The sequence below is a fragment of the Orycteropus afer genome, unplaced genomic scaffold (assembly GCF_000298275.1).
Source record: "Orycteropus afer afer isolate SDZICR_OR568_19922 unplaced genomic scaffold, OryAfe1.0 scaffold00042, whole genome shotgun sequence".
NCBI lineage: Eukaryota > Metazoa > Chordata > Mammalia > Tubulidentata > Orycteropodidae > Orycteropus > Orycteropus afer.
The window spans coordinates 10,477,150-10,487,934 of NW_006921629.1; the positions used below are offsets into that span (position 1 = coordinate 10,477,150).

Genomic DNA, 10,785 nt, shown 5'->3' on the forward strand with positions numbered 1-10,785 from the left:
GGGATCGGGCAGTGTTTCGTTCTGCTGTGCATGGGGTCGCTATGAGTCGGAAACGACTCGACGGCACTTAACAACAACAACATATGGGTTAAATTAGTTTTAACATTATTTAACCCAATATAATGAAATGTTACCACTTCAAGTATAACCATATAAAAATTAGAGACATTTTACATTCTTTTTTCATACTAAGCATTCAAAATTTCATGTGTATTTTATACACTTATCCACTGCCATTGAGTTGGATCCAACTCATAGCGACCCCTCTTTGGGTTTCTGAGGCAGAGATTACCCAACCTCCCTTCCAAGGAGTGGCTGGTGGGTTTGAACTGCTAGCCTTCTGGTTATCAGTCAAATGCCTTAGGCACTACACCACCAGAGCTCCTTATAGCAGATCTCAACTCAGACTGGCCACATTTCAAGTGCTCTGTAGCCACACCCTGGCAAGTGGACGCTTTATTCGATAGTACATGTATAGAGACTGCTATCACGGAATGTGGCACATTAGATTAGAATGATCTCTTCTCATCTCAGTTTCCCTAATTAGCTAATACATCTTTGGAGGTGAACACTGAGTCTTATTTATCAACCCCCCCGCCCCATGTACCTAGCATAGTGCCTTTAGAGGTACTTGACAATTCTTGGTTGAAAGGGACTATCAACAAATTCTTCCTACACAAAGCTGAACCCTGCCCACTGGAAAGTTCTACCCAGGGGCCCTCCCTCTGCTCCTGGAGCCTCACATATGGACACTTAAATTCTGAACATAGCTATCAGTTCTCCCCAAATTTTCTCTTCCCAAAGCTAAATCTCTCCAGCACTCCCCTTTCTTTATCTGAATGACAACTGAACTTCCAGCCAAGAGTCATTACCTGCTGAGGAACTGTTATATCCTATAATTATTTCTGATGTCAGTGTTTTAGTTTCACAATCTTGCTGCCCAAGATGTGCAGGGCCTACGTTTTCTCCCTACTGTGCCTCGTGTGGTGCTGGGCACAGAATAGACCTCCTCTCACTACTAACGTGCACACTGGGTCTCATTTCTTCCTCTAGTCATGTACTTTCCCCACTGTCCTTTTAGATCTTCAGAAATCATAGAATTCCAGAACTGAAGAAGCATTCAGTCAAGAATGAGCCAGGAGAGTTACCTTGCCCTCAATCCCACAGTTAGTGTAAGAGCCAAGGGCCAGGAAGAACAAGGAGTCCCAACCATTGGGCCCATTTTCTCCACTCCATCAGTCCGTGTCCCGGCCCCCTCTTGCAGGACACTAAGTCCTGCTTCCCACCTGAGGCTGGCCCTCTGGGGGTCCTCCAGCTTTTGCAGGGGATGTCCCAGCAGGCAGCATGGCAGGCCAGTGCCCTGAAGGAAGTTCACGTAGAAGAGCAGGATGTATGGATGCGTGTCTCAGGGTGTGTGTGTGTGCATGTGTGTGGTGGATGGGCAGCAGTGGGTTAAACACCAGACAATGATGCAATCACAGAGCCCAAACTGAGTGCAGGTCGCTTTAAGAAAGGAGTAGTTGTAATCTGAAGCCCGCTGGCCACAGCACTGCGAGGCAGCAAAAAGGCTGTGCTTGCTGGAGCCCCTCAGTGTGCGGGCTCTGAGGGACCTAGGCTGGGAGCGGAGCTGCTGTGCACCCACAGGTAAAGCAGCTCCCTGTCTGGTCCGTGTGCCAGGGGAAGTCCGCGTGTCCCCTGGGCAAGAGGGACTGGGGAGAGGCAGCGGTATTCTAGGCAGCAGAAAAGAGGGGTGCAAGGGGGAAGACGTGGGAGGTAGTAGCCCTTGCAGCTTAGACACTAAAGTGGATGAGAGAGGGCAGATGGAGCTGGGGGGGACGGGGTAAACAGCAGTTAGGGCCTAATGAACCCCAAACCCCACTGCACCTATCAGAAATGAGGACAGGAAGACTTGAATGAAGTGAGTGGGAAACAGTAGAGGGGGTGGTGGTGGGGGAAGCAGAGAGCAGTGCCTCAGAGGGCCTCTCCAGCTCTGAGGGAAGGACGGGGCTCTCTGAGCGGCACTCCCACCTGGGACAGTCAGGGAGGCAGCCCCTCCTGCGGCCCAGCCTGGACTTCAGCCCGGCGCCCTGCTCCTTTTTCAAAATCAGCTAATGCTGATTCCAAAGATAACTTCCCAGCACTGCCCAGCAGCTGGCCCGCTGAGCCTGCCCCAGGGCTGGGATGGAGGACAGCTGGGTCCTTCCAGCCAGCCTCCACCCATTCTCTTTGGCCAAATTAGTGATGAGTAAAAGCTGGGGACCAATGGGGTTTTGGCCTCTTACAAAGGATGACCACCGCTATCTACCCAGCCAGGAAGTGGGATTTGGGGGTTCAGCTGCCAGTGCTGGAGAGGAGGGCTGTCCGCACCCTTTCCGCTTCTCGGGGCAAACCACAGCTATGAGCCAAAGAAAGCTGTGGACTTCCCAGAAACCCTGCCACTGTCTGGCCCTCGCCAGTCTACTGGGAGCTCAGCCCCCAGGCTGAGGGTGAGAAGGGGAGGGTGCCACAGAGCTCTGTTCCTAGGGCTGGTCCCTCCGGAATCTGGGGAGTGGAACTCTGGGGGCCCTGGCCTGACTCTCTCAGGTTCCAGGACCCTAGCAGGAACACTGTCTGGGGGCTGGTGGGGTTACCAAAGTTGGGCCTGGAGCAAGGGCAGTGCTTCTAGAGCGAGGGGAGAGGGAGGAGTCCTTCCCTGCACTGCCCACAAAGTCCATTGCCATGTGGCTTGAAGAGTGTGTGGTTCTGGGAGGAGGAGGAGGAGGAGGGGGGATAATAGCGTTTGTCTCACACTGGATTTAATAGGAAACACATGTATTGGCTCTGAACACATCCTCCTAGCTTGGAGGCAAGATCAAAAAATCCCAGCTCCTGCCTCTCTCTTGATTTGGAGAATGAGGTGGGTAGTAAGGCCTGACCTTGGCTTAACAGGGAGGGGAGGTGCCTTCTCTTACACCCTCCCCCACCAAGTAGCACAGAAATCTGGCTTGGGTATCGCTCTTTGGACCTGATGGGACCATTGCCCTTGCCCCTGCCCAGGCCACGGGGCAATCACCTTTCACAGGGAGTCGAGTGTGCTCGAGGGGCCCCTCACGCAGACCCCGGCTCTCTGCCCTTGTCTGGAGTTTCAGTCATCTCTTCACTTTCCCTTTCCCTAGGGTTTGGGGTGTGGGTTCAGAGGTGTGATTAATGCCAAGTGTTGCCAGTGTCTAGTCCCAGGGTGGCTTTGGACCCCTGTGCCTTTCCCACCAGGTTCCCTTACCTCATCTTCAGCCAGCCTACCTGCTTGATGACCATGGTCAATCACACTGTCTTAATGGGTCTCAAGAAAGCGCCATGTTAATGTGTACTGCAATTGTGAACTTAGTTTATTTCCCACCCCAGCCAGAGGACTAGCACTAACAGCTTTTCCCCTGGCTTGTCGCTAATGCATTAGCTGAATTTCAGCCTCCCAGGAAACCAGTCCGCTGAGGCTCAGGGAGGGGAGGCACTGGGTGGGGCTGGCTGGCTGGAGAGCTGTTTTAAGCCTAGATGGTGTGAAGGTCTCTATTTTGCTCTGCAGAAAGCTTTTCCTGTTGTCTCAATGGAAGATTCCACTCTGAGTGGCATGGGGGGAAGCAGCCACGTGGAACAGCAGCTGGCTGAGGATACAGGGGTCGTAGAACTGGTCCTCTGAGACGCCAGCCAGAGACCGGTTCCCACTGGCAATGCAGTCTTAAGCTCAGCAAACTCAGGAGGCAATTTCCCCTTTGTTGCCCTTCACGCTCCACAATATTGTCCAGTGGATCATCAGACTTGATTGTAAGGACTTTAGCCAAAAATCATACACTGCACTCCCAACTTTCTGATCCAGTCTGTTCTGGGAAGTCAGAAAAGCGTGTATGTGTATAAAAGGCTACTGAAGGAGCGCAAGAAACCCTTGGCCTGTGTGTGTATGCTGTTGGGTGTGCACGTGTGTGTACGCGTCCGTGTGTATTTCAGTACATAAAAGAATACTGAAGGAGCCCAAGAAACCCTTGGTCTGTGTGTGTACGTGTTGTGTGCATACGTGTGCACATTTATATATAGGAGGATACTGAAGGATCTTCAAGGCTTCTGTGTGTATCTTGCAGGGGCAAGGGAGACAGAGTTTAGATTGTAATTTTGTAACTTCGCAATATGGATGGAGAACATGGACTAGCCAAAGGGCCTGGATGCTGAGGACTTGTCCCACTCTTTCCTTTTTAAAAATATTTTATTATTTTTTTTTGTGATTTGGATTAAAGTTTATAAAGCAAATTCATTTTCCATACAGCAGCTCATGCACATTGTTTTGTGACATTGACTATAATTCCCCACAATGTAACAGCTCTCTTCCCATTTCCTCCCTGCAGTTACCTCTTCCTTGTGTCCTTTCCTATGTACTCTTGCCCCCTGAGCTATCTCCCAGTGCATATACTGCCCTTCTGTTCTCCCATTCTAAGGAGTGTATCTACCTGATGTAAATGTTCACCCCATGTCTATTATTTGGCTGGAAACCATGGGAGTGAGTTCAATTCCAGACCTGAAGGGGTCTGGGTCTTCCAGACTAGGGTCTTGGGGGTCTCTCTTCCCAGGCTCTATAAGACCAGTCAACATTTTTTTTTTTTTAATGATTTTGCGTTTTATTTCCCATTGTTCTACTCTATCCAGGATCCTTTTCTAAGTGGTTGACAGTGGTAGCCAGGAACCATCTAGTTCTTCTGGTCTCATGGTGATATAGGCTGAGATTCACATGGTCCACTAGTCCCTTGGTTTTGTCCCACTTTCTAACCAGAAACCCTTTGGGGAGATCCTATCTGAACCTCATTGGTTGCTTCTGTCCTGTCATATCCCCAGATCCTGACTCCAGGGGTAAGCTCATAGATGACATGAATACAGGAGGTCCAGGGGGGTAAGGGACACTGTAGCAGATGATGCTTTAGTCCAGATTTCAGAGTTTTACCTTGTGGTCCAAGTGCCAGACCAGAGCCTGGGTGGAGGAAGGCACTGCTAGGAGGTGGGTTGTCTTACTGAGCAATTAGGTTGTTTAACTTGGAGAAAGGAAGGTTCTGGGGTCTTCAGAGCTATTTTTAGAGTGGTAAGGGGAAGAGGGTAAGGCTCACAGGAGAGAAGTGGGGCCAAAAGACCCAAATTACAGGAGACATTTTGGCTCAGTCATTTGAGCACTAATCTGTCTCTGGCACAGGTAAGGGCTCTTAAGGAATTATCTACTTTAATTTTCTTAACAGTAGGTAAGTACTATTTTATCTCCATTTTACAGGAGAGACAACTGAAATCTAGAGAGCTTTTAAGGGGCAAAATTGAGATTTGAACCCAGGCTATCTTTCCGTAGACCCTGCACTCCCAACCATGAGAGAAAGATCTCTCAAAACAGAACTGCTGAGATGGGAATGTGTTCCCTTATGAGGCTCAAGTTCCAAGTCACTGGAGTTTAAGAGGAGTGTTTGAAACTTCTTGGGGACAGGAGTGGCTGGCCCAGGTGCTTCCATTTTCAGCATTCTCCGATTCTACTGCCCCAAATTCTGTTAAATGATCTGTCGGTTCCTCTGGGGAAAAGCCTCCTTGTGCATTTGTGCTAGGCCATGCTCCCTTCAGAGACCACCACCACTGGACTGCCACTGCTCTGGGGCTTGAGGTTGGACGGTGGGCCCTTGACACAGACAGTGGGATAAAAGCACCAGCCCTGATATGATTAAGAACCACGAGGCAGGTGCAGGGATGGGGAGGATGCTGCTGGGAGGCAGGGTGGTTAAGCCAAGGGTCCATTTCCAGGCTAGAGAGGCCGGAGGGAAGGTGCCCAACCCTGGCCACGCCACTCCCTGCCCAGGGCGGCCCAGTGGCAGGCACAGGCAGGCGGGTGAGTGAAGCAGCAGCTGTCTCGTGCTTCTCTTGCAGGTCCAGGATGCAGGCCCTTGTGCTGCTCCTCTGGACTGGAGCCCTCCTTGGGCATGGCAGCTCCCAGAACACAGCTGGGAGTCAGGAGGAGGTCAGTGAATTGGGTAGGGTGGCTGCAGCAATCCCAACCCCTCCATAGCAGGTGGGACAGGGAGTCGGGCACCCAGAGTCTAGGCCGGGCTCTGGCCTTTGCATCTAGGGTCTCGGTGTCTCCATCAACAAAAAAGAAAAATATGTTTTGCCCTGCCTTTCAAAGAGCATGGTGGGGCCAAAAGCAAATTCCCTTAAAGCAAGAGCACTTTGAAAGTCCAGGGCTGTCCCTGCTGTGAGGACCGCGTCTCATTATCTTGCACTCCTGTGGGTCCCTGCCAAGTGGTCAGTGTCTGATGCTGACTGGGATGCAAGAGATCATGTACGAGTGGGGGACAGACTTCTTCCCTACCCAGAGAGTTAGCGAGCAGTCTGGGTGTGGAGGCAGATTCAGACACCGGGAGGGAAGTCCGTGCTATGTGACAGTGGGGTAACAGTCACACGAAGAACCAGGGCAGATGGAACACAGTGGCTGGAGCCTTACACTTTCTCTTGAGTTCCAAGTTAGAATCCTGGCTCCAACTCTCACTAGCTTTGTGACCTTAAATACATCGCTTTCACCCAAGTTTCCGTTTCCTTATCTATAAAACTGGAAAACATACCCACTCCTCACTTATCAACATGGTTAGGTTCCAAAGACCAGGTTGTATGAGAAAACTGGTGTTATGCAAAAATGGAGGATGATCACATCATTATAAAACTGCCTAATTACATTATTATATAACTGCCAAGCCACAAAAATCATGGCCTGGCTAAACTGACATATAACCTTAACCATCACAGCCAGAGTTACTCTTGCTTTGCACCTTGGCATTTGTTAATGCCAGACGTATGCTGCTAATGCAGAAAACAGTCGAATAGTACACGTTTTAGTATTATTGTAAATGCAAAATGTCAGATAAAGAGACAGCCGATAAGCGAGGAAGAATAAAATACCCATCCTTACAGGGTCACTGTGGCCATTCCCATTCATTTTTCCTCATCTATTGAACACCTTCTCTGCAGGTCCTGGGGATGAGAGGAAATAGAAAAGGCCCAGTTCTTGCCTTCAAGGAACTCATCTTTTGGGATATTAAACAAACACATCAACAAGTAACTCAAACAGAAAGAGCCAACAGAGAGCCTGGTACACGGCAGGTGGTTAAAAAGTGGTAGTTGACTCTTAGGAGAAGGTCAGAAAATAAAAAGGTCCTTCAGTTTGGGGTGATCAGGAAAATCTGAAGGAGGAGGTGACATCTGATCAGGGCCATAAGACAGGGAGGTTCTGATGGAGGGAGGGCCTTCTAGGCAGAGACCTGGAGGCAATAAGCGAGGTCACCTGGTGTGGCCCGAGTCCAGGGTTTCTGTAAGTGTGTGGCCTCCTCTTCATCAGTGTTTCACAGGCTGGAGGCTCACAGGTCACAAGCATTTAAGCCTGGCCAGGTAATCTCTCTCCTGGGTTGTCTTTCCCTACAGAGAACTCATGCTTTATCAGGAATGTAAACTTGTTCCAACGTTAGGCTAAATTCACTGTAATCAGGAAGGACAGTATGAGGCCAGACAACAGTCCCACTCAAAATGACAAGACATGTTATTCACTGTTCATCTCCATTGGTCCTTGTACTCAAATCCAGGACTTCCTGTCTCTTGCCAGGGGTCCCCAGCCCCTGATACCACGGGGATGCCTGTGGAGGAGGAGGATCCCTTCTTCAAGGTCCCTGTGAACAAGCTGGCAGCGGCCATCTCTAACTTTGGCTATGACCTTTACCGCGCGAGATCCAGTATGAGTCCTGCTGCCAACGTGCTCCTGTCTCCGCTTAGTGTGGCTACGGCACTCTCTGCCCTGTCACTGGGTGAGTTCCCAGAAGGAAGCCTAGACTAAGTAACTAAGTAAACTTAGTAACAGACTTGAAGGCACCTCATTGTCCCTCTGCAAGTATATGGCCCTTTGGGCCCTTGAGAAACTTTGCCTCGGGGAAGGGTGAAGCAGCACCGAGAGACTGGACGTGTGTGAGTGGAGCTCAAAGGCTATGCACACACAATTCCCTTGAGAATGGCTGGGGCTGGTATGTGGTCTTGGGGACCACTTAATGACATGGTGACTTCATTCATTCCTTAAATGAGCTTCTACAATGTGCCTACCATCGGGCTAGGCTCAGGGGATAGAACCACACACAAGTAGACATGGTCTGCACCCTCACTGGAGTCACAGTTGAGTTCCCAGGGTAAATAAACAAACAGATAACCACAGAATAGTCTGGCAAGTGCTGTGATGGAAGAAGATAAGGATTGTACCCCTCACTCCCACCCTGACATCTTTCTCTAGGCCTGAAGCCTTTAGTCTACTTTAGGAAAATCTTTAAGAATGGAGTCACTATTTCTTCCATTGCCTTTGAACTCCTTGTCCACCTAGAATGTCTTCAATGTCAGCCTATTCAGGCTCTCAGCAGACACAAAAAGTGTATATAGCATCTCCTGTCCCAGCAGTTGGGCTATCTGAGCCACAGTGGGCAGCTATCGAGCCTTACACCCTTGTCTCTCGGGCAGGAGCGGAGCAGCGAACAGAGTCCACCATCCACCGGGCTCTCTACTACGACCTGATCAGCAACCCAGACATCCACGGCACCTACAAGGAACTCCTTGCCTCTGTCACTGCCCCCCAGAAGAACTTCAAGAGTGCTTCCCGGATCGTCTTTGAGAGGAGTGAGCTGCCTTCCCAGCCTGGGCTGCCTAAAGAGTGTGGGGCTTTACGCTCCATGCTGGGAGTTTCTTTCTCAACAATAGCCTGTGTATGCTCAAGCCAGAAGGGGCCTCGTGAGCCCAAAGAGGATCAGAAAGAGGAAGTGGGCTCAGGGAGGTGGGGTGAGGCGGGGGCAGAGCAGTAACATGAAGTGGAACAGCAATGAGTGAAATTTGTTCCCTGTCCAGTGCCTGGGGAAGCTGGCCTCAAGTCCTAGCATTAAGTCCTGGGAAAAGGCTGGACAGGAAGCCGCCTGAGTAATCAACCAGAGCCTGCGCCGGGCATGCTCTGACAGGACGCTGGGTTAGCTCCTGTGTGCTAACTTCTGTTCTACTTCGTCCCAGAGCTGCGGATAAAATCAAGCTTTGTCGCGCCACTGGAAAAGTCTTACGGGACCAGGCCCAGAATCCTGATCGGCAACCCCCGCTTGGACCTCCAGGAGATGAACAGCTGGGTGCAGACCCAGATGAAAGGGAAGATTGCTAGGTCCACAAGGGAAGTGCCTAGTGGAATCAGCATTCTCCTTCTGGGCGTGGCTTACTTTAAGGGTGAGGGCTGCTCCACTTCATTTTTGGTCGAGGGTGGATAGGAGGCGTTAGAGAGCACGGGGCAAAGGGAGAAGTCAAAGACCATGCCCAACGTGGGTGCAGGGGCAAAGCCAGGGGGAGCGAAGAAATACACTTGCCTCAGAGAGAACTGCTTATCACCAAATCTAAGAAATTGGCAAATATTTGATAGATGTCTAGAAAGTATAAGAGGCTTGTGGAGAAAGGATAGCAGAGAGGGAAATAGAATTTATACTTGAGTGCCTACTGGGAGCTGGGCAGTGTTAGATTTCTTAGAGTCAGATCAGATTCCAATCCCAGTTCAGCCTCTACTAGCTGTGGAACTCTTTTTAAGTCTCATAACCTTTCTGGGCTGATTTCCACATCTTTATTTATTTATTTTTTTTAAATTTTATTTTGATTTGGGTGAAGATTTACAGAGTAAATTTGATTTCCACATCTTTAAAATGAGGACACTACACTGGTTCATTGGCATTTTGTCTTTGTTGTCTCGTCTTTACACAAGAACCCTGGTACTGTCTCTGAGACACAGCCAGAGCTCAAGAAATGGTCGCTAGTTATCTAACAGCACTCTTCTAGGCTGTGGTGACATGGCCAGATGGCACAGCCCTGACTTGACAACAGACTCATTCAGATAAGGGCTTGGGCGGGCTTTTGGGCAACCTCCCCCTAAACTCCTAGAGAAGACAAATGGCTCCCCACTTGAAGCACTGATTTCCAGTGATTGGAAGCAGCAGCTGCGGACCAGTCTGAAGACCACACTAAACTAAATGAGTTTGGTCATCAGCTCGCTGGTCATGTCACCTGTTTGGGCTTCAGCTTTCTCAGCTATAAGGTAAGAGGGCTGATCAGGTGATTCCTGAGGTCCTTTCCAGCTCTGACATTCTTTGATTCCATTTCCCAGAGACACCACATAAAAGTGAACACCAGTCTACCCTTCTCACAGGCTACTGTTGTTGTTAGGTGCCGTCCAGTTGGTTCTGACTCACAGCGACCCTGTCTGTGTATAAGAACAAAACACTGCCCGGTCGTGTGCCATCCTCACAATCTTTGCTATACTTCAGCCCATTGTTGCAGCCACTGTGTCAATCCATCTTGTTGAGGGTTCTACAGGCTACTATAGAACTTGTCTAATGCAGAGTTAAATCAATAAAATAACTAGTTCCTTCTGAATTTGCTTGTGGAATATATCCAGGGTCTTGGAAATACTGTGGCCCAAACCACACAGTTTGGGAGAGCTATGACCTGATATATCAGGGCTGACCATGGTTCTTTAGCCAGACAATTTTCAACAACAGCATGGACCCACCGCCTCTGTAGTGTCTGGGGGCTCAGGACACTGTTTATTTCATTCCAGGGCAGTGGGTAACAAAGTTTGATTCCAAAAAGACTTCCCTCGCGGATTTCCACTTGGATGAGGAGAGGACCGTGAGAGTCCCCATGATGTCAGACCCTAAGGCCATTTTACGCTATGGCTTGGATTCTGACCTCAACTGC

The 10,785-nt window shown here is 49.8% G+C and overlaps 1 protein-coding gene across 1 annotated transcript in view; it reads left to right on the forward strand.

Moving 5' to 3' along the window:
- The first annotated feature begins 5,920 nt into the window (after window positions 1–5,920).
- Window positions 5,921–10,785, forward strand: part of SERPINF1 (serpin family F member 1) — a 7,470-nt gene continuing 2,605 nt past the window's right edge. The window contains exons 1-5 of the mRNA XM_007937448.1: window positions 5,921–6,004; window positions 7,637–7,835; window positions 8,530–8,685; window positions 9,067–9,270; window positions 10,646–10,784. Of these exons, the coding sequence (XP_007935639.1) occupies window positions 5,921–6,004; window positions 7,637–7,835; window positions 8,530–8,685; window positions 9,067–9,270; window positions 10,646–10,784 (782 nt within the window). The remainder of the gene's footprint in view (window positions 6,005–7,636; window positions 7,836–8,529; window positions 8,686–9,066; window positions 9,271–10,645; window position 10,785) is intronic.